The sequence below is a fragment of the Euleptes europaea genome, chromosome 3, assembly GCF_029931775.1.
Source record: "Euleptes europaea isolate rEulEur1 chromosome 3, rEulEur1.hap1, whole genome shotgun sequence".
NCBI lineage: Eukaryota > Metazoa > Chordata > Lepidosauria > Squamata > Sphaerodactylidae > Euleptes > Euleptes europaea.
In genome coordinates this window covers 113,035,803-113,059,450 of record NC_079314.1, presented here as the reverse complement: position 1 = coordinate 113,059,450, position 23,648 = coordinate 113,035,803, and the positions used below count along the sequence as shown (strand labels likewise).

Sequence of the window (23,648 nt, the reverse complement as noted above, 5' to 3'; positions counted from 1 at the left end):
TCAGACTGTGGGAGGGGTCCCATACCTTTGGATGCTTGCTCATGCGAAACTCCGCATGTACTACAAATGGCAGACCGCTGGGCCAGAAAGTTTTGGCTTACTCCTCTTTCCAGTGTGTGAATTTGCTATTTGCAGGGAGCTTTTCATGTTGGGAAACACTGAAATAAATAGGAGTGGTCTAGGAGTCAGGAGTGTGGTAGCTAAAAAGGGCACCACAATTTAATAAGGATGTAGACAAAACTGGAACGTGTCCAGAGGAGGGCAACAAAGATGGTGAGGGGTCTGGAGACAAAGTCCTATGAGGAAAGGTTGAAGGAGCTGGGTATGTTTAGCCTGGAGAGGAGATGACTGAGAGGTGATATGATAACCATCTTCAAGTATTTGAGGGCTGTCATATAGAGGAGCGTGCCGAGTTGTCTTCTGTTGCCCCAGAAGGTCGGACCAGAACCAATGGGTTGAAAATAAATCAAAAGAGTTTCCATCTAGACATTAGGAAGAATTTTCTAACAGTTAGAGCGGTTCTTCAGTGGAATAGGCTTCCTCGGGAGGTGGTAAGCTCTCTTTCCCTGGAGGTTTTCAATAAGAGGTCAGATGGCCATCTGTCAGCAATGCTGATTCTGTAACCTTAGGGAGATCATGAGAGGGAGGGCATCTTGGCCATCTTCTGGGCATGGAGTAGGGGTCACTGGGGGTGTACAGGGTGGGGGAGGTAGTTGTGAATTTCTTGCATTGTGTAGGGGGGTTGGACTAGAGGACCCTGGTGGTCCCTTCCAACTCTATGATTCTATGAAATGAGTCTGACAAAGGGAGCTTTGACTCTTGAAAGCTTATACACCCCCCAAATCTTTTTATCTCTAAGGTGTTAACTGGACTTGAATTTAGCCGTCCAACCAACGCCACTCCTAAACAGAGAATCCCACGCCTCCCATTCCCCTTTCCTTACCCAGAATTTTGCTGATGTTGGAGTTGTGCATGTCAGGGAAGGCCTGTAGGATCTTCCGTCGCTCGTCTTTAGCCCACACCATAAAGGCGTTCATCGGGCGCTTGATGTGCGGCTCGTTGCTCCCACGTCCTCTAGATTCCCGGTAAATACGAGACTCTGAGACCCCCGCACTTCCTAAACAGTTGGGGGCAGAAAGGGAGGGTGGAAAGGGGGAAAAATCAGTTTTGGAATGGAGTCTGACCTCAGCAGTTAGAACACATGAACACTTGAAACTGCCTAATACGGAATCAGATCCTTGGTCCATCAAAGTCAGTATTGTCCACTCAGACTAGCAGTAGCTCTCCAAGGTCTCAGGCTGAGGTCTTTCACATCACCTACCTGCCTAGTCCCTTTAACTGGAGATGCTGGGGATTGAACCTGGACTTTCTGCATGTCAAGCAGTTGCTCTACCACTGAGCCACAGCCCCTCCCTATTAGAAGACGTGCTCTTTCAAACGGGACTTGGAATTATATTCAGGATCATTTCTCTTTGCAGATCGAAGAGTATTTTTATCTGTTCTTTATTCAAAACATTTATTAGCCACCTCTCTTCCTTACAGAGCTCAAGTCAGCTTACAGTATAGATAAAATACATACAATAGAACACATTAAAAAAAAAACAATTAAAATCACAATTTAGGACTGCTAGTAAGTTTATCAAATGTGGTCCCATCTTCAAGTTCCTCCTGAAGATTGAAAGTTAAGGGGTCTGGCACACCTCCCTGGGGTACCCACCAAAAAAGCTTCTTTGAGTAGAAACAGGACTTCCATCTTTTGTTATTTCTGAAAGACCAGTTCATTCACCATCTAGACAGCCAGCGAGGCATAGTGGTTAAGAGCAGCGGACTCTTAACCACTATCTGGAGGACTGGGTTTGATTCCCAACTCTTCCACATGAGCGGCGGACTCTAATCTGGAGGACCGGGTTCGATTCCCCACTCCTTCACATGAGCGGTGGACTGTAATTTGGAGAACCGGGTTCGATTCCCCACTCTTCCACGTGAAGCCTTCTGGGTGACCTTTGGACAGTCACAGTTCCCTCCGAACTCTCTCAGCCCACATGAAGGCAGGCAGTGTGGAGCCATCTCCAAACGTCTCTTGCCTTGAAAACCCTACAAGGTTGCCATAAATCATCTGTGACTTGATGGTACTTTACAAGCACACATACACACCTTGGTCTTATGGCAGGTGGTAGGTTGGTAGGGTGGAATGGATCCTTTCCAACTCTGCAGTTCTAGCTTTAGATGGAGATGGAATGCATAAGATCATGAAGGTTATACCCCAAAATTCTGGCTTTGATTTCATTTTTGCGTGTAACTTGAAATGTGATTCTTTTTTGAACCGTGATTCTTTACATGCTGTTTCCTGTTTCTTCACACCAAATGTATCACTTAAAAAACCTGTGCATTTTTTGCATTATTTGTACATTCATAAATCAGCACTGTACATTATATGATTTTAAACAGTCATGACTCACATCATCCTGGACATTTGAAGAGTGCTCCGATTTTGTAGGGTTTCGCTACCAAATTTCCCTGACAAAGGTTTCCCCCCTTATGAGCTGAGTCCTGCAATGCCACTGAAGGTAGACTTGACAGGGAACTACAGGACAATCCTGGCTCCTTAAATAGTCCATGTGCATGCCTGCATGTTTGCAAATGCAGGCTTTTCTCTTTAGGGTTGTTCATGCATTTTCTAGTGTATGCTTATCTGAAGTGCATAGTTAGAAACATTCACATTGGCCTGAGCAAGACCATAAAGATGTTTCACAGCTGCACTTCCTTGTTCTCACACCCTTATCATGGCATTGATGCAAAATTGCATAAAACTTTCATTAAATCCAAAGCAGCTCAGCAAATCAACCACGTGCCTCAACTATGGCCTGTCAGCCCTGTATCACTTCTCCATCTCATTGAAGTTATCTAACTATGCTTCATTATTACTTCTCATCTTTATAGACTTGGGGGAGGGACCATGGCACAGTGGTAGAGCATCTGCTTGGCATGCAGAAAGTGCCAAGTACAATCCCTGGCATTTCCAGTTATAAGAATGAGGTAGGAGATGATGTGGAAGAAGAAGAAGGGTTGGTTTTTATATGCCGACTTTCTTTACCACTTAAGGGAGACTGAAACTGGCTTACAATCACCTTCCCTTCCCCTCTCCCCAACAGACATCCTGTGAGGTAGGTGAAGCTGAGAGAGCGTGACTTGCCCAAGATCACCCAGCTGGCTTCATGTGGAGGAGTGGGGAAACCAACCTTGGTCACCAGATTAGAGTCTGCCGCTCATATGGAGGGGTGGGGAATCAAACCTGTTTCTCCAGATTAAAGTTCATTGCTCCAAACCACCACTCTTAACCACTACACCATGCTGGCTCTCAATTTCCTGAGACCCTGGAAAGCCGCTGCCAGTCTGAGAAGATAACCCTGAGCCTGATGGACCAACGGTCTGATTCAGAATAAGGTGACTTCATGTGTTCATCCAAAGGCATGTTCTTGACCCATCTTAACTTGCTGAGAAAAAGGACATTCACCTTAAGACCTACAGGATCTGTGCTTCATACAGGAAATCCAAAGGTAAGAGCATCCCTGACAGATGGCTATCCAGCCTCTACTCCAAGACTTCCCATGAGGTCCCCAAACTCCTGAAGTAACTGGTTTCATTGCTGAACTACTCTCATCATTAAGAAGCTTCTTTGAATGTTCAACTGAAATCTACCCTTCTGTTTAACTTTATCCCAAACTATAGGCCCCATTCAAATTACTGTTCTAAACTGGAAGTCATTCGTTGTTGGTCCATTTCCGAGTAAACGATACACAGATGGGTGTTCATACAGCTCATTTCAATCTGTCTATGAACTGTCTCTAAAGCGCTCTGGCCAGTTCAAACAGCACCGCTATTGTTTTCCCTCATTTTTTGGTGGTGCGTTCTTTTTTTGGCTTTTTAAAAAAATGTTGTGAGATTTGTGCTACAGTGCTATAGCACCATAGCAATCTAATACATCCAAATGCTGGTGATATAGCACTGAATTGCTATATCACCAGCATTGGGATGCGTTGGATTGCTATGGTACTATAGCGCTCATCTTAGAAGCTGGAAAAGAACGCGCTGCCAAAAAAGTGTGTGGGGGATGGAATAGCAGTCCTTTTGGAAGTGCTCCAAACTGCTCAAACAGCACACTGGAGCGATTCAGAAGAGCAAGGAAGAACTGAAAACGGAAAAAGCAGTTTTTATAAAAAGCGGCATAGCTCCGCGATGCCAATGGGACACAAGCGATCTTGTCTGAACAGGTAAACAAAATCCGTTAGCAGCTGGGAGCCAAACCGGTTGTGTCTGAATTGACACAAAACGTCTGTTAGCAACTGCTGCTGAACTGGATTATAAAGGCAGCTTGAAAAGTCTTGCCGTCCGGAGCAACAGAGAACAAGCCCTTGCCCTCTTCCATGTGAGAATCCTTCAGATCTCTGAAGAGTATGAGCATGTCTCCTCTTAGTCTTCTTTTCTCCAGGCAAAACATGCCCAGGAACTCCAACCTTTCCTTAGCGGATTCATCTGCCAGACCACTGATCATTCCCACTGCCCCCTCAACCCAAATCAATCCTGCCAGTCTTGAAGAAGAAGAAGAGTTGGCTTTTATATGCCAACTTTCTCTACCATTTAAGGAAGAATCAAACCGGCTTACAATCACCTTCCCTTCCCCTCAACAGACACCCTGTGAGGTAGGTGGGGCAGAGAGAGTGCGACCAGTCCAAGATCACCCAGCTGGCTTTAAGTGGAGGAGTGGGAAAACAAATCCAGTTCACCAGATTAGCCTCCGCTGCTCATGTGGAGGAGTGAGGAGTCAAACCCGGTTCTCCAAATCAGACTCCGAACCACCGCTCATAATCACTATACCACGCTGGCTCTTGTTTAGTGGGTGTCCCCCCTCCATGTTTATGTCTCAAAGATACCAACACTTTTTTTCTCTCTGCTGGTGGTTGGATGCCCAGACACAGCTGGCGATGAGGCAAAGGGCTTTGCTACTAACCGTCAGAGTCTCCGCTCATGTTGAAATCCATCATAGCGTGGCTAAACTTCCCATCCTCGTTCTGTTTCACTGCCAACTGCTGAGTCAAGTTCTCCAGTGTCGTTTTGTCCTGGGTGGGGAAAGAAGAGAGGGCACAGAGCAGCCGTTTAACGAATATGCAATGGAACAGCACAGGCCGTAGGTAATTTGCAAGGTTCCCCAGAGAAGGAGGATTAGCAAATAGTAACGAAAGCATTTTGGAAAAATAAATTTAAAGAGGGGAAAAACACACACACACACACATGCACGCAATTATTTTTGGGGAGGTGTTATGAATGAGAAGAATTACGGCTGGAACATTCACTGCCTTCTGTTTGAAAAGACAAGTGACGAGTTGGTGATGAGCAAACTTCGAAAGTGTGTGAAATTCAGACTGGTCTGACCCACGTGCACTGGAGGGCCCAGCTCGCCTGCTTCTCAGTTGGCTCCTGTGTTTCTTCTGCTTTTACATTAAGAACACAAGAACATAAGGAAAGCCATGCTGGATCAGAACAAGGCCCATCAAGCCCAGCAGTCTGTTCACACAGTGGCCAACCAGGTGCCTTTAGGAAGCCCACAAACAAGACGATTGCAGCAGCATTATACTGCCTGTGTTCCACAGCACCTAATATTCTGATCCTTGCAGGGGAATCTGTATGTGTGTAGAGTGCTGTCAAGTCGCAGCCGACTTATGGCAGTCCCAGAAAGTGGTTTTCAAGGCAAGTGAGGAGCAGAGGTGGTTCTGAGATCAAATGAGATTGGGCTATACCAGGCTGTCTTTCCTCCAGACAGACATATGTGTTGTCTAAGGCTGTGCATTTTGATAAACCTGAACCAAAACCCCCCCAAAAAGGCCATTTCGGTAAATTTCAGGTTCAGGTTTACCGAATGTCAAAACCTGGAGGGAAAGCCAAAGCCGAACTGGCCATTTCTGAAAAAAACAGGGTGCTTATTCGGCTTTTCCGGGTTCGGCTTTCCCCAGGCTTTGCGAAGCTCCTGGGGGGTATTTTTTGAGGTAGAGCCCCCAATTTTGCAGTGTTCATGCAAGGGACTATACTTGCCTGAACCCCCAAGTTTGGTGAAGATTAGGTCAGGGGGTCTGATTTATGGGGTCTGGAAGGGGTCGCCCCCATCCTCCACAGAGAAGAAATAGTGAAGTGGCAACGGTCAGATCCTCTATTGCAAACTTCGCTATGCTTCTCTATGGAGCAGCCCACAATGGCCCATTGCTTTCAATGGTGGGAAAGTTTGCCGGGCTCCTCCATAGAGAAGCATAGAGAAGTTCGCAATAGAGAATCTGACCGTGGCCACGTCACTATTTCTTCTCTATGGAGGAGGATGGGTTAACCCCTTCCAGACCCCATAAAACTGGACCCCCTGACCCAATCTTCACAAAACTTCGGGGTTCAGGAAAAATCTGGAAATAAGCCGAATTCCCATATTAGGAATTCGGCTTATTTCGGGTTTACCCCCAAAATTGGCCCCAATAAACCTGAAATTTACTGAATTTTTTTTTTTTTGCACACTCCTAGTGTCGCCATGTCACAGCCAACACAACTCCAGCAAGGGGCTTTCAAGGCAAGTGAGAAGCCGAGGTGGTTTGCCATTCCTCTGCAGAGCCTTCCTTGGAGGTCCCCCTTTCAAGTGCCCGCCCTGCTTAGCTTCCGAGATCTGACAAGATCGGGCTCTACCATGCCGCCTTCCCTCCCAGCAGGGGAATTTAACTGTATCTCTTATTTCACAGAACCACCTAAGTTGCTGGGTTTGCCTGACGTATCACTAGATACCTGGGCTTGGAAAGCTTGTGAAAGATAACTGTGTCATCCACAGGTAGTTAAGTACAAGCCAGGACCATTTTGGACATTCCCTCCACTTTTGGCTAAGAGGCCAGTACTCATGAACACACGAAGCTGCCTTATATTGAATCAAGCCCTTGGTCCATCTAAGTCAGTTTTGTCTACTCAGACCTGCAGCGGCTCTCCAGGGTCTCAGGCAGAGGTCTTTCACATCACCTCCTTGCCTAGTTTTTTTAACTGGAGATGCTGGGGATTGAACCTGGGACCTTCTGCATGCCGAGCAGACGCTCTACCACTGAGCCATGGCCCCTCCCATATGAACCCTCCTGATCCTTAAGAGTTGCCACTCCCACATTATATGTTGTACTGCCCTCCCTATGGAGTCTAATAGCAAATTTCTTGCTGAGATTTTGAAGACATGAAGTCAGCCTTATACTGAATCAGGCCCTTGGTCCATCAAAGTCAGTATTGTCTACTCAGACTGGCAGCAGCTCTCCAGGGTCTCAGGCTGAGGTCTTTCACATCACCTACTTGCCTGGTCCCTTTAACTGGAGATGCCAGGGATTGAACCTGGGACCTTCTGCATTCCAAGCAGATGCTCTGCCACTGAGCCATGGTCCCTCCCAGGAGTCCCCAACATGGTGCCCGCTGTCACTTATCTTGGTGCCTGTCAAGTGCTTTTAGAAAATGGATGGGGCCAGGTGGGGCTTTTGCCTAGTAGGGTCTCTGATTGGCCACTGGGGATCTGATTGTATGTTGCTTTGGCAGCAGCTGCCACCACAGCACAGGGATCTTTGCTGCATGACTGAAGGTAAGCTCCACATATACGAGAAGATATTTTAAAATAATATGTTCATTTTAAAAGGCATCTCGTTAAGCAGAGCTTCTGCCTGAAATGCTGAAGTGATACTATTAGAGTTATGCATGACCTTACTCCCTGACATGTTGTGGTTGGCTTCGCCTCCTGTGGTAGCCATTCTGTGGTTGACTCCGCCTCCTGTGACAGCCATTTTGTGGTTGCAACCCCCATCCTCTCTCAGAATTGCAAATGTGCCCACCAGCTCCAAAAGGTCATGGGCCCTTGGCTTAGATTCTTCCACAGTGGAGGAGAAATGAATTATTCTTTTCTCATTCTGATCCGTTTGTCTCCTATAGAGTAGTGCAGTTTGCTTTGGCAATCAAAAAAATACGGGCCAAAGCTGTACTTAAAGGTTGAACCATTTTATTTAGCTAAGTATATTTTGGTAAGTTTGTTTTTATGTTTTTTTAACCTTGTTTTGATCTCCTGTTGATTACGCTTTTTGTTGATATGGTTCTTTTCTTGTGTGTTTTAAGTGAAGTGGCCCTTGGCCTCCTACAACAGATGCTACTTGAATTGACTTTAAGAGGCCCTGATCAGAATGCCATCTTGCGGATGCAAGACTGGCATACACCAAGAGCAGGGCCTTCTTTTCTTTACTTCATTCTAACTCTCTTTGCTCCCCAAATGGGACCCAAAATGGCTTCCATCATTCTCCTCTCCTACCACGTGAGGAAGGTTAGGCTGAGAGTGTTTGACTGGCCCAAGGTCACACACCTAGATTCCATGGGGCAAGTGAGGATTGAAACCAGGTTCTCCCAAATTCTACTGTAATACTCTAAATATTACCCAATGGTAGCTCTCCATTGTGATTGCTTGTCCCCCTTAGAAGCACACCTTTCTTGTTCACTCTTTTCTTTTTGGGGAGCTGGTCATGGCTTTCTAAAGAACAATTCACACATTACAAAGTCCTCATGGCCACCACAAGGAACATGTATCAGCATGGTGTGGTGGTTAAGAGAAGTGGTTTGGAGCGGTGGACTCTTGATCTGGAGAACCGGGTTTGATTCCCCACTCCTCCACATGAGCAGTGAAGGCTAATCTGGTGAAGTGGATTTGTTTCCCCGCTCCTCCACACGAAGCCAGCTGTGTGACCTTGGGCTTGTCACACTCTCTCAGCCCCACCTACCGCATAGGGTGTCTGTTGTGGGAAGAGGAAGGGAAGGTGATTGTAAGCTAGTTTGATTCTTCCTTAAGTGGTAGAGAAAGTCGGCATATAAAAACCAACTCCTCTTCTTCTTCAAATGTGCGCTGGGTGTTGCATGCTTTCCAGGCGCGGATTGTGGCACCCTAATTTGGCCCTGGCTGTCAGTTTCCTTTGTAACATTCCCTCCAACCTGTACGTTGCTCACATATACATGCATGATAAAATACTAGTTGAAAAAGCTGCCTTGAGAGGATCTTATGAACAAATGTATCAAGATTCTTTTGCTACAGGTGTTAGCTCATTCGGACTTGTGCATACCGATAAAACACCACAAAAAGCCAACTCGATGCAACCCTGTGTACCATTACATTTAAGGCTGGTGTTTGATTCATTCAGACATGCTTACTGATAATGTGGGAAGGGGGAAGGGAGGCCAAAGGGCTAGAAGCCGCGAAGGAATAGAAGACTGTGCATGCTCCTATTCTAGAATGAAACTTCTAGCCGAACTGGAATTAAGGAGGTGAAAATTCCACAGTGAAATTCCAGAACGGGAACGACACAGGATCAATCTTGTCAACTCCAATTAATCATCACTGCAAAATATTTTCAGACACGGGACCACTCCTCCACCGCCAAATCATAAACGTGGAAGGAAAGACAGCCCCGCGCACTCCCAGTTGCCCCACGCAACTTTTGCGGCTCTCGACAACTCTCTCTGCCGAATACAGATGCGATAAGGGGGAAGGAAACGCAAAACTCTGTTTCGGCGACAAGGTGACCCCTAACCTCCCACTACTAAAACATGTGGTATAATAAAATAATTCAATTAGTCGCTATGAAAGGGAAAGTTGAGATAATCCTCGGAGGAGGCCGCTCCGAAACAGAGCGAAGTCAAAACAGTCAGCCGCGTTTTTGTTGTGCCCCTCTGAGTCCTGACTTAAGTGAACCCTCAGTCAATCTCAGCATAGGGGGAACGGGAGCTGGCTGGCATGCGGGAGCCGGCCGTGGGGTGGAGGAGGTGAAGAAGGAGTTGCAAAGGGCCTTAATTATAAAACAACGGAGCAGCCGGCAGGGCCGAAGCGGCCAAGGAGCAACACTTAACTAAGTACCCCTGCAGCAGCAAGGAACAAAATGAGGCGGCTAAAGGGGGGAGGGACAAAAACAAAAGAGAAACGAGAATGCCCGGGAGACCAGGAGAGGTTATTTGATTCAAACAAAGGACACGATAATCCATAAATTAAATAAAGTAAAATCAAGGAAGGGGGTGGGCATTATTCAAGCAGAACCTCTGCTAGGAGAAAGTGGGAAGGGGAAGTCAGCGAGGATGAAACGAAAAGTTTTTAAACGCCATGATTAATGACTGAGACTCTAGCTCTGCGGCCTGTGTTCCGAGCTGAGGGCCGGCAGGGAATTGCTGGAATGCTGCATTTGAGTGCAATGCCGTCACATAGATGGAGAAGGGAAAATGACCCAAACTGAAAAGCACCTGTCACATAAAGAGTAACTCCAATGCCACATTATATGCAATGTGATGTGTAAGTTTGCCCTTTCCTTAATTATCTGGGTAAAAACCCTAACCTTTATTTCAGATAAATGAGCAAGACGCAAGTCCGGCAGTACCTGAAAGACCTCCACATGAAGCCAGCTGGGTGACCGTGAGCTAGTCACAGTTCTCTCAGAACTCTCTCAGCCCCACCTACCAAACAAGGTGTCTGTTGTGGGGAGAGGAAGGGAAGGAGATTGTAAGCTGCTTTGAGACTCCTTAAAGGTAAAGATAATCAAGGTATAAAAACTACTACTACTACTTCTTCTTCTTCTTCTTCTTCTTCTTCTTCGGCAAAAAGTCTGTGCTAGAAGGTGTTTTCACCATAGAGTTTTGCCCAAATACCAGAACGCCCCCGTGATTGTTGGCCACATGATGGCATCACTTCCGTAAGTGATGTCATCATGTTGATGCCGGCCTCCCTCTGGCCTCCCTTTGCACCTAGCAAGTCTTCCCCCTCCCACTGGCTGAACAGTGCTGGGGGAGGGGGCTGGGAGGGGGAATCTTCTCCTGTCTTTAAGGATAACCCCATGTAGATGCACTTATTTTTATTTGAGGCGTTTTTACAGGAATTCAGGTTACTGAGCCCCTCCCCATAGCAATCACAGTCTCTATCTAGATTGAGTTTAAGAGCTGGAAGTGACTTGCCAACACTTAACAGACACACACACCCTTGTCCAGTCCCTTCCTGATCCCATGCTCCTGTTCAAGAAACTTAATTTTTGAACTGAAAATGAGAAACGGAGCCGTGCATCATCACTCTACTCTGATGCTTACCTCCATGCCTATGGACAATCTCTGCCCTGACCTGGATAGCCCAGGCTAGCCCAATCTCATCAGTTCTTTGGAAGCTAAGCAGGGTCGGCCCTGGTTAGTATTTGGGTGGCTACGCAGAGGCAGGCAATGGCAAACCACCTCTTGCCTTGAAAACCCCACCAGGGGTTGCCGTAAGTCGGCTGCGACTTGATGGCACTCTCCACCACCACAATCTCTCACAGTGTTTTTACAGAGATATTGAAAAAAAGTCACGTAAGACAAAGCTTTATCTTCTAAGAAGTCCTTCCCATAACTCACACAACTCCTACGAGTAGGGTTGCCAACCTCCAGGTACTCAACCAAATAACAGCAGTAATGACTAACAACCCATGCAATATATCAGAATCTTTGATTTGTAATAACTTGTAATTGACAACCAAATACTAAACACCTAGGTCCTAAAAACCTCCAGGTACTAGCTGGAGATCTCCTGCTATTACAACTGATGGCCACTTTGGCAAATGGACTATTTGGCATTAGTCCCTCCCCTCCCCAAGCCTCGCCCTCCTCAGACTCTGCTCCCAAAACCTCCTGCCGGTAGCGAAGAGGGACCTGGCAACCCTACGTACGAGGAGCAACGTACTCCAGATACCACCTTCTGGAACCCCTGTCTCAGGAAAAACTAAAGCCACCACAAAATAGCTCCAACTTTGAGAAAGGGTCCGTCTTGGTCAGTGGCAACAGAAGCTACTGAGCGACCCAGGAGAATAAACCAGGCCACATTCCCCTTATCTCTTTCCTGACCAAGATCACTGACAAAGGGGACCAAAGCAGTTTCAGTTCCGAAAACTAGGCCTGAAGACAGATATAGTCCCCTGATTCCACCATGAGCTTTTAAAGCACACATCACCAACCCTTGCCTCAATGGCCTCCCCATTCATTTCCAGAGAAGGAAGACAGCCGGGCTAAATCCACTAAGATTAATGGGAAAGCCATGAGGGGCAGCAGGGAGCCATGTGTACATTGTCTGAAACAGAGACATATCCTTTGTGGAACCTGATGGCTATTCTAGAATGTGTATGTTCTGCTTAGACACTTCCACAGTAATCAGGATCACTGAAATTGGGGAGGGGCCACGGCTCAGTGGTAGAGCATCTGCTTGGCATGCAGCAGGCCCCAGGTTCAATCCCCCAGGCATCTCCAGTTAAAGGGACCAGGCAAGTAGGTGATGTGGAAGACCCCTGCCTGAGACCTTGGAGAGCCACTGCCAGTCAGAGCAGACAATACTGACTTTGATAGACCATGGGTCTGATTCAGTATAAGGCACCATCATGTGTTCTCAGAAGCCCTAACGTTTCACTCTCAAGTCATGCCGGCAAGAGGTTTTCCTTTCAGGAGCCCACACTGATAAGGCTTGGTAATGTTTCCTTTGCTTGTTTATCTGACTTCAAGAAACAAAAAAGAAAAAGAAAGAAAGACACCCGATCTTTCCTGAACGCTCATATGCTGCTCTCTCTTCCTGGTGCCGATAATAGTTTTCTCTTGAATGCCTTTTTTTTCTGCATTCATTATTTACCAGGCAGGCTTTAATTGCATGCCCACACTCCTTTGGGCACATTTTAAAACATCTAAATAAGAATCTCATTAAGTAAAAAAACCAAAACACATAGTTTTTTCCTGAATGTGAATTGGGCCCTCCACAGAGGCATTTACCAAGCAGAAAGGCTTCCTGGGGGGTTCGGGGGTGGGAAAGAAACAGTGTGCCTGCTCTCCCTTGCTGAGGAATCCTTTCCCATCCCTCCCCACTCTGAGCTCAGCATTTCTATACTTGTGGCACCGATTACACCAGCTAAGGGTTTCAGTGATCCCTCAACCCGGCGCCTCCAAAGGGCACGTAGCGGCATCGATGCACAATGGATCCTAAAACCGGCAGCTTAGCTTTTTCATGAGAAGGAAGGAAACGAGGTGGGCAGCAGGATCCGACCCCCAAGCCAATGAGCTTTCCAAGGTGGGATTTCAATTGCGCGAGAAACCGTTCCTGGCATCACGCAGCCAACAAAGCAAAGGATACTCTTTCCCGTACCTGCCCACTCACAAATTAACTGAAAGACACCAATACGGGCACAGCCCACTTTCCTCCTGCAAAAATCTATTTAGCGGTTCCAAATTGGAAGGCACGACGGTTTCAGGTTTGCCCATCGAAATGCATCCATTAATCACGGCTGGTGGCCTGGAGTGCAGCCAGGTTATCAAACATGATAACGCTGTGTAACTGCCCAGGATGACACATAGACCTTGATGCTATGATTGGCAAGGGAAGACAGTGGCTCAGAGGTAGAGCCTCTGCTTGGCATGCAGAAGGTCCCAGGTTCAATCCCCAGCATCTCCAGTTAAGAAGAAGAAGAAGAGTTGGTTTCTCTACCCCTTAAGGGAAATTCAAACCGGCTTACAATCACCTTCCCTTCCTATCCCCACAACAGACACCCTGTGAGGGAGGAGGGGCTGAGAGAGTGTGACTAGCCCAAGGTCACCCAGCTGCCTTCATGTGTAGGAGTGGGGAAACAAATCCAGTTCACCAGATTAGCGTCCGCCGCTCATGGGGAGGAGTGGGGAATCAAACCCGGTTCTCCAGATCAGAGTCCACCACTCCAAACCACTGCTCTTAACCACTACACCATACTGGGGACCAGGCAAGTAGGCAATGCTGGGGACCAGGCAAGTAGGTGATGTGAAAGACCTCTACCTGAGACCCTGGAGAGCCGCTGCCGGTCTGAGTAGACAATACTGAATTTAATGGACCGAGGGTCTGATTCAGTATAAGGCAGCTTCAGGTGTTTTATGTGTTTCACAGCTTGGGTTCAGCTGTATATTTGGTCTGAATCACCAGTGTGGTGTAGTGGCTAGAGGTCTGGTCTAGGGTTGGCAACCTCCAAGTGGTGGCTGGAGACCTCCTGGGATTACGAAAGGCCTCCAGGGGGCAGAGATCAGTTCACTTGGAGAAAATGGCCATTTTGGAAGGTGGACCAAATGGCATGATACACCACTGAAGTCCCTCCCCTGCCCAAATTCCACCCTCCTCAGTCTCCAACCCCAAAATCTCCAGATATTTCCCAACTCGGAGCTGGCAACTCTAAAGATGTGGGACACTCCAAGTTCAAATCCCCATTCTGGCACTGTTTTCTGGGTGACCTTTGGCCCCTCTTTGTGCCTCTCATCTCCTCCAGCGTGGTGTAGTGGTTAGGAGCGGTGGACTCTAATCTGGAGAACTGGGTTTGATCCCCCCACTCCTACACAAGCGGCTGCCTCTAATCTGGTGAACTGGATTTGTTTCCCCGCTCCTCCACATGAAGCCAGCTGGGTGTCCTTGGGCTAGTCACAGTTCTCTCCGAATTCTCTCAGCCCCATCTACCCCACAGGGTGTCTGTTGTGGGGAGAGGAAGGGAAGGAGTTTGTAAGCCGCTTTGAGACTCCTTAAAAAGGAAGAGAAAATTGGCATATAAAAACCAACTCTCCTTCTTCTCTTACCTCCTTTTCTCCCTCACAGGGTTTGTGAGGAAAGAAGGAAGCACCATATATGGTCCTTGAAGTTAATCCTATAAAAAGCATTATTCAAAATAGGGGTTTGCATGACACACTAAAGAAGATAAGAACAATAAAATTTCAAAACAGTAACAATTAATTTAACATCTATTCAAAATCAAATTAAAACTTTTTAGTTGGAATTTATTCAACAAAACTGATGAACTTGATCTAATGGTACCAGCTCTTCAAAGTCTGGAAAAAAAAATCTGATAGTTTCCACCAAATGTGTAAATTAGTGCACAGTTGAAGGGCCCCACCTCTAATGCCCCCCTTCTGCCCCCTTGCCTCTTAGTGCCTTCCTAGATAATCCCATTGCCCCCCCAGGGGGTGGTACTGCCCACTTTGGGAACCACTCATTTACGGGTACAGATAAGTGAATTTCCCTCTGGCTAAGTTCCAGAATTGCTCCTCTGGCCTTTCTGTTTGTCACTTGAGAATTTCTTGGGGGGGTTGGGGGATGGATTTTATCAAAAAAATCCATACTGGATTTGAATGCTATATTTTATTTTGCTATCCTATATGACATCCCGTATCCCTGGAGTTGAATGAACTCAGCAGTCACCCACTGCTCCCTGAGTTTGTATGAGCTTGTACAAAGGAGAGGCACAAAACACTGGATTCGGGAGACCAGCTAATGCTGCTGCCACCCGGCTTGTACAACCTGCGCATCTGCGCATTGTGGTATTGTCTCTGGCGGGAGAGTCGAAGCCCGTTGCATAAATATATATTAAGCAACCGTTTTTTCCACGCGGTCAAATGAACGTAATAAAAAACAAGCAAACCCGCAATCAGGTTTAATTGGCGATGTGCTAATGCCAGTAAGTGGACAGATCAAATTTGGCGGAGAAATTCGGCTACAGATGATTTTGTGAGCCTCCCCTGCCAAGGGTGCCACTGACGTACGCCATCCACGGATGAATTAGTTCTAACACAGACAGCATGAGAACATAAGAAAGGCCATGCTGGATCAGACCAAGGGCCCATCAAGTCCAGCAGTCTGTTCACACAGTGGCCAACCAGGTGCCTATAGGAAGCCCACAAGCAAGACGACTGCACACTGAACTGAACCCTTATAGGTAGCTGTTCTTAAAATTTTATTGTTCCTTCCTTTGGAAGTCCCCAGATAGTCTTCCTAGACAAATTCATCTCGAAAGTTCATTTTAGACAGAATTTGATGACTAGGCCGCATCCCGATGGCTGCATCCAATGAACTAAAAGAAGAGTTGGTCAAATTTCAAGAAGCCAGTGGATCGGTTCAGACGTCACACGCACAGCAACGGTTTAATTAAACTAATGACACTTAGTGTGATTATCCAAATGTGGGCCACTCCACTCACAATGGCTAGTTGGGGTACATCAGACCCGGTTCTAAAACCATGGCAGGCGGTTCATTAACCGCAGTCTTAACTATGGTTCTGTATGGCCATTCCAATCTCTGGAAAGATGGTGGCATGTTATAGCCCGATCTCGTCAGATCTCAGCCGCTAAGCAGGGTCAGTACTTAGATAGGAGACCACCAAGAAAGGCTCTGCAGAGGAAGGCAATGGCAAAGCACCTCTGCTTCTCACTTGCCTTGGAAGCCTCTTGCTGGGGTCGCCATAAGTTGGTTGCGACTTGACAGCACTTGACTTACGTATCTATTCCAGTCTCTGGGGAGCGGCTGTGGCTCAGTGGTAGAGCATCTGCTTGGCATGCAGAAAGTCCCAGGTTCACTCCCCGATATCTCCAGTTAAAGGGACTAGGCAAGTAGGTGTTGTGAAAGACCCCTGCCTGAGACCCTGGAGAGCTGCTGCCGGTATGAGTAGACAATACTGACTTTGATGGACCAAGGATCTGATTCAGTATAAGGCAGCTTCGTGTATTCATGTGCTGGTCTGACCACTTTTGAGTAATGCCCTCCAAATAGATTCCAAAAATCTAAACTTAACTGATGCAAAGATGGGACAGTCAAAGAATAGATCCTGTCTTCTACAATCATACAGAGTATGAAGGCAACAATCCTCCAGTATCGCAGAACGAAACTGTTTCAGTCTTAACAGAGCGACTATTCTTCCTCTTCCAAAAACGAAATTAAAAATAATAATAACAATTCTCCAGTCCTGTTTTTAAGTGGCTTCTTTTTACAGTGAATGGTAGAAGAGGGATCTTGCTAGATCAATACATTTCTTGCTGGATAAGCATGTTCAGCCTGGCCTGATCTCATCTCAGAAGCTAAGCAAGGTTGGCCCTGGTCAATATTTGGATGGGAGACCACCCAGGAACACCAGGGTCACTATGCAGAAGCAGGCAATGGCAAACCACCTCTGATTATCTCAAGCCTTGCAAACCCCATGGGGTCACCATAAGTCAGCTGTGACTTGACGTCAACCCTCCAGATATCCCTGCATCCCATAACCCCTACTTGGAGGTCACTAAACTGCTCCTCTGTTGCAGCACTCCAGCTAAGGGATGTAGCATGGTGTACAGCATGGTTTAATTGTTAAAAGCGGTGGTTTGGAGCAGTGGACACTGATCTGGAGAACCAGGTTTGATTCCCCACTCCTACACATGAGCGGCGGAGGCTAATCTGGTGAACTGGATTTGTTTCCCCACTCCTACACAGGAAGCCAGCTGGGTGACCTTGGGCTAGTCACACTCTCTCAGCCCCACCTACCTCACAGGGTGTCTGTTGTGGGGAGGGGGAGGGAAGGCGATTGTAAACCGGTTTGAGTCTCCCTTAAGTGGTAGAGAAAGTTGGCATATAAAAAACAACTCTTCTTCTTCTTCTCCTCCTCCTCCACTAATCCCAAGGATTGATCTAGCATGAAAGACTCTGTACCACCACTGCACACCCCTGGAGGTCAGTGACGTTGGAGTGGAGGCTCCAGTTCTATTAGATCAAACCATATGGAAAGTGTCCTCCCAACAACACAGCTGCCATGCAAAACGATGCCACAAAGCAATGACTTTCAGCAGCCTCTATTCAGAGGCCGTAACATTTGAATCTGCCTCTTCTTTTCAGTGGAATACACCCAAGCGCTTGAGCCTAACTGGGAACACACTTCAAGTGCATGGAGGGTCCCCCCCCCCCCCCGTAATTCTCTGCAACGGAATCAGGCCAAGTGAATACCAGGCCGACAGTGGCATTCTTCCTACTGAGATGTCCACTTGGCCAGTGTCCTTGGCAAAATCCGAGCGAGCCATGAACTCCGTTCGGGCCGGCTTTGCCAAAAAAGCTCTTCTCCAACGGCATAATTCAAGGTTAAAAATTTCATTTGAGCTTTCCGCCCTCCATACAGAGTCCTCCCCTTCCCCATCACACAGACAGGAATACATTTCATTCACATTTGTTTTGCTCATGGAGTAATTCTTTTTCTCCCTCACACTCGTGGTGATGCAAGCCAGCCCAGAGTGCCAAGACGCACAGGCTTTGGTACAGCTCCCCAACCTCATGTTCTGCTGTGCCTTGTGCCAAATGCGGCGAGAGACCAAGCTCAGAAGAGGGAGGAGGAGGAATCCTAGCAGCCTGGCAAAACTCAACTCCTAGCATATGCAGATCAATCTATGTTAACCAGTTCTGACCTCACTGGGAGGGCTGGGAATGGGAGAATACATATAGTGCCTTAACACTGGGAGGACATATACTGCTGTTTTATATCAAGCTAGACCGCTGATCTCCCTAGCTCCGTATCGTGTCAGTATCAGCAGCCGCTCTTCTCTCAGGCAGAAAAAGATCTTTCCTATCACCTGCTATTTGAGGGGGAAACTACAAATTGTGGTGGCTACAGCTCCAACCCAAGGCTGCTGATGCCATTTTAGAGGGAAATGTGTTTTAAAAAAATTTAACTGATTAAATTTTCCTCTAAAATGGTGTCAGTGGTCACGGGTTGAACCTGTGGTCCCTGTAACACATAGTTTGGCTCTGAGGCTTAGACTAAACTAGACAATTTGCCATGTTCCCAGCTGTGAGGTGATTTCTGATGTAAGTACTCACCACATGTCTGACTGCAGGAAACATTGTGTGGCATAAAGGATTTTAAAAAGCACCTTACCTCGGAGTTCTAAAAGACTTATAGGATAAGTCATTGCAAGAGTCCTAAAGGAAGTTGTAGAGGTCAGTACTTTGAAAGGAGCCTCATAAACAAATACAGCTAAATGGTCATTCGTTTGGATGGTTTGGAATCAGAACTCCTTGGCCAGCTGATCCTAAATGCTTCCTTCCCTGAGTATAATGCAAATATTTTAATTGTCATGGGGCAAAAAAGTCACAAGACACCATCACAGATTTTTTTTAGCTCTTAATGGGTAAACATGATTTTACTAATTATTATATTAGAGACCAATAATTGTATCTGTTTATTAATGTATACTATTGAATTTTAACGATGTGTATTTGTCTTTCGTCTTGTATTCTCTGGCTACCGGAAGTGTGGCCATTGTTGTACTTTGAATTCTCTTGGAAGTGGTCAGTTGACCGTAATAAAGCTCTGAACTATTTAGAATATCACAGAATTGTTGAGATGTTGCTTTCCTGTAGCTTTCTAAAAACAGAGGCTAACAGGCACTCACAAAGGCCAGGGGAATAAGTTCTCTGGTTCCTTATAACCATACTGATTTCATTGAATCTGTGATTTGTAGCCTAATCCATGTCTAGGGGAATTTGAATGGCTCAGTTCAGTCATACCGTGAAACCACTTTAATTTAGCTGTGGTTAGTCTGAGAAACAAGCATTCAGCTCTCTCATTCAAACCCTGGTTTGCCTCAACAAATGCTGGTTTTGTTTGCTTTTTTTTTCCAGGCAGGCTTTCCGACCTTCATTGTGATAGTACCACTGGGGAAGCCAAGACCTCCACATTTGCACATTATACAAAACTATAATGAAGTCTGATTGTGGTTAATATACCAACTCTGAACCACAGTTTCAGAGCCTGGATTAACATACCCTAACTAAGTATAGTTTCAGGTGGATAGCCATTTTGGTCTGCAGTAGAAAAGCAAGATTCAAGTCCATTAGCACCTTAAAGACTAACAAAATTTCCAGGGCATAAGTTTTTGAGGGTTGATGAAGGGAGCTTTGACTCTCAAAAGCTTATACCATAGAAATCTTGTTGTTCTTCAAGGTGCTGCTGGACTTGAATCTTGCTCTCCTAACCAACTACAGTTAGTGCAGCAACTCCCATTCAGATAGACACATTAACCATGGTTAATTAAACCACAGTTTCCCATTATGTCTAAAACTGAGCAACTCTCACTAAGGTTGAGAATCCTGGTTTGCAGGCAAGCGCCAAAACAGCAATGTGTTAAGGTACCTGATTCAAACATCGCAAGGTACTGCAGCTCATTCTGAATCAGAAATACTACAATCTCCGCAATCCATTCAAGGGGAAGTGGGAGACAGAGCTTGCAAATTCAAACTGAAGCAAGAGATGCAAGGGGAGAGCGAGGCGACCTCTGACGGTCAGAAACGGCATGCATAATCAACACAAAGACCCAAACTCATCAGAGGGGTGACGGCGAGTGAAACAGCCATTCCAAAAAAAAAAGACCCCAGTCCAACAAAACATCTTCTGGCATAAACTGAACTTTGATTCATGAAAGCTCATTCCAGAATAAACATTTTTTTAGTTTTTAAGGTGCTCCTGGACTCCCGCTTCGTTTTGCGGCAACAGACTAACACGGCCACCCCCTTGGAATTCTCACACAAATCCAAAGACTTCCAAGGCTTATACTCATTTGGGTGTCCAGGGTTTTGTGGGCTGTGTTGATAATGGAGCCACTTTGGGCTTTTGTCCTGGTGACGAATGTTACCACGGGAAACACGCTGTAAAAGAGAAACTGCATTAGCCGTTGCATCAGGCTACGGCTGCGCTTAAACATAGTTTACGGAGCTATAAACCTCATGCGTGAAATGGTAAAAACAGAGCAAGCCTTTCAAACGTTGACTTGGTTATTGTTAAATCCTGTCTGGCTGCCCTGTTTTATTGTCTTCCACTGTAGTAATGAAGAGGGAAAACGGCAACAAAGAAGGGTTTTAACCTTCCAATTATATAAACTCCCTGGACCACCAAAGTAGACAAAAGATTATTTATAATGTAACTAAGATTTATCAGCCGGGGGATTTTTTTTGGCTTTTCTTGTTTGTATAGAAGTTCAAAATGAAGAAACAATGCCTTCTCCGCCCCCCCTTCACTGTTCCTTATCCAAGGCATTTATGCAAAAATAAGCCACTCTATAGGAGCTCAAAGTAGAATTAAGAGAACATACGAACATAAGAAAAGCCATGATGGATCAGACCAAGGCCCATCAAGTCCAGCAGTCTGTTCACACGGTGGAATCAGCTACCTAGGGAGGTGGTGAGCTCCCCCTCACTGGAAGTCTTTAAGCAGAGGCTGGATGAACACTTGTCAGGGATGCTCTAGGCTGATCCTGCATTAAGCAGGTGGTTGGACTAGATGGCTGGTATGGACCCTTCCAACTCTATGATTCTATGATTCTAAGTCTTCCCTCCTGTCAAATGATAGGCCCTTCTGAGTGTAACACATCAGGGCACCCACCAGTGCACAGCAAAAACACACCGGAATCCCAGTGAAATCAACGGGAGTTAAATATGCTTCACCCCATTCTGCATTATTGTCATTCCTTTCCAATGCGAATGCCTCCTTAAGCCTTAAATTTCCACTTCTCAACCTTGACTCAAATTACAAAATCACACAAGGTTGGAAGAGACCACAAGGGCCATCCAGTCCAACCCCCTGCCATGCAGGATCCCACAATCAAAGCACTCCCGACAGATGGTCATCCAACCTCTGCTTAAAGACCTCCAAAGATGGGGATTCCACCTCCCTCCGAGGCAGCACATTCCACCACTGAACCGCCCTCACCGTCAGAAAGTTCTTCCTAATGTTTAGGTGGAATCGTTTTCTCTTAGTTTAAATCCATTACTCCGCGTCCTAGTCTCTGAAGCAACAGAGAACAAGCTAGTTCCCTCATTAACGTGGCATCCATTCAAATATTTAAACATGGCTATCATGTCACCCCTTAACCTTCTCTTCTCCAGACTAAACAAACCCAGCTCCTTAAGCCTCTCCTCATAGGGCATGGATCCCAGACCTTTGACCATTCTGGTCGCCCTCCTCTGGACACGCTCCAACTTGTCAACATCCTTCTTAAATTGTGGAGCCCAAAACTGGACACAGTATTCCAAGTGAGGTCTGACCAATGCAGAATAAAGTGGTAGTATTACTTCCCTTGACCTAGACACAATACTCCTATTGATGCAGCCCAGAATTGCATTGGCCTTCTTAGCCGCCATATCACACTGTTGACTCATATTCAGTTTGTGGTCCACTAAGACTCCCAGATCTCTTTCACATGTACTGTTGTCAAGCCAACTATCTCCCAACCTGTACCTGTGCCTTATGTTGTTTCTGCCTAGGTGAAGTACCTTACACTTCTCCCTACTGAAATCCATTTTATTGCTTATAAAGGACTCGCTTTCTTACCCGATGAGAAAATGCAGGGAAATCCTTGCAATCAAGGGGTTAACGTCCCAAGGAAAGGGGTGGCTGGTGCCAAAACAAGAAGAGAGATGAAAATCCTGGCCCACACAGGACAGGGAGTAGTTGCTTTCAAGTAAACAGATCGCTGGGACACAGGCTGAGCTTTGCTGGTAATTGTTTACTAAACAATAGGGTGACTCAGTTACTTAGCAGCGCTGCGCAAGTATTTTATAAAAATCCTCCATTCGCTCGAGCACAGCCTCCTTGAGAACTGATTAAAGACGCTACCAATGCCACTAGGCCTTTGCAGAGACAGTTCCACGGTTCAGGAGCCCCACAGCTTTGGATCCAGGCTCGGTAACTAAACAGAGCTGTTCATTAGTGACGCTTGGTTCCAAAGCAATCTTGGACGTAAACAGGGATGCCACAAATCAGAATCGGATGGCTGGAGGACTCCATCTGTCCCATCATTGCTTCCAACTGCAGTCTGCCATCTTTTTTCTGGGAGCAGGGGGAGGGATCGGTTTCCCCTCTTTGCACCTGGCATTCAGAGGTATACTGCCTCTGAACATGGGTGCCCCATTTAGCAACCATGACTAATAGCCACCAATAGAAGAAAAAGAAGAAGAAAAAGAAGAAGAGGAAGAAGAAGAGGAAGAAGAAGAAGAATTGGTTTTTATATGCTGACTTTCTCTACCACTTAAGGAAGAATCAAACCGGCTTAAAATCACCTTCCCTTCTCCCCTCAACAGACACCCTGTGAGGTAGGTGCAGCCAAGAGAGTTCGAAGTGAACTGTGACTGGCCCAAGGTCACCCAGCAGGCTTCATGTGGAGGAGTGGGGAATTGAACCCAGTTCTCCAGATTAGAGTCCACCACTCTTAACCACTGCTTTTAACCACAACACCATGCTGGTTCTCCATTAAGGCTGAAATGCTGGTTGGGTTTGTATCTGAGTTGCTGGTTTTGTTGGGTTCATAGATTTGTGAACTTTCAGGATGGGGGCAGTACAGTTCCTATGGGCAAGGCTATTGGCCAACCTGCCTGGCCAACCATCACCAGGCCCTTCTCCTCTCAGGGAATACTTGCTTGAGAGCCGGCACAGTACAATGGTGACTGTTCAAGCTGCCCTGAATCCTTGGGATGATGGGGCACAGAGAGATCAACCAGTGGCCAGCCATTCTCTAGGGGAGGACGAGAGAACAAGCTCCCTTCGGAACAGCTGCAGACAAGATGACTCTGTGCAAAAAGCGGAGACTAGAAAGGGCCAGCTGATGCCCAATTAAACCTATTGCAGAAACTTGTATATGCAGTTGGACTCAGACTCAATTTTTTCCCCGTGGCAGAATGAAACTTTCTTGCCTCTCTCCACTCACTGTGTCTCGCTGATCTCCACAAAAAGCAGCTCTTGGAGGGTGGTGGATCCTGGAGAATGACATGGGGGAATCAGCAGAAATTACCA

The 23,648-nt window shown here is 46.5% G+C and overlaps 1 protein-coding gene across 3 annotated transcripts in view; it reads right to left on the bottom strand.

The window, feature by feature from the left end:
* Nucleotides 1-23,648, bottom strand: part of SOX5 (SRY-box transcription factor 5) — a 444,166-nt gene that overhangs the window by 16,845 nt on the left and 403,673 nt on the right. For all 3 annotated transcript variants that reach the window (XM_056846727.1, XM_056846729.1, XM_056846728.1), the window contains exons 12-13: nucleotides 5,009-5,117; nucleotides 944-1,117 (exon numbers count right to left, since the gene is read on the bottom strand). In XM_056846727.1, coding sequence (XP_056702705.1) covers nucleotides 944-1,117; nucleotides 5,009-5,117 — 283 coding nt within the window. The remainder of the gene's footprint in view (nucleotides 1-943; nucleotides 1,118-5,008; nucleotides 5,118-23,648) is intronic.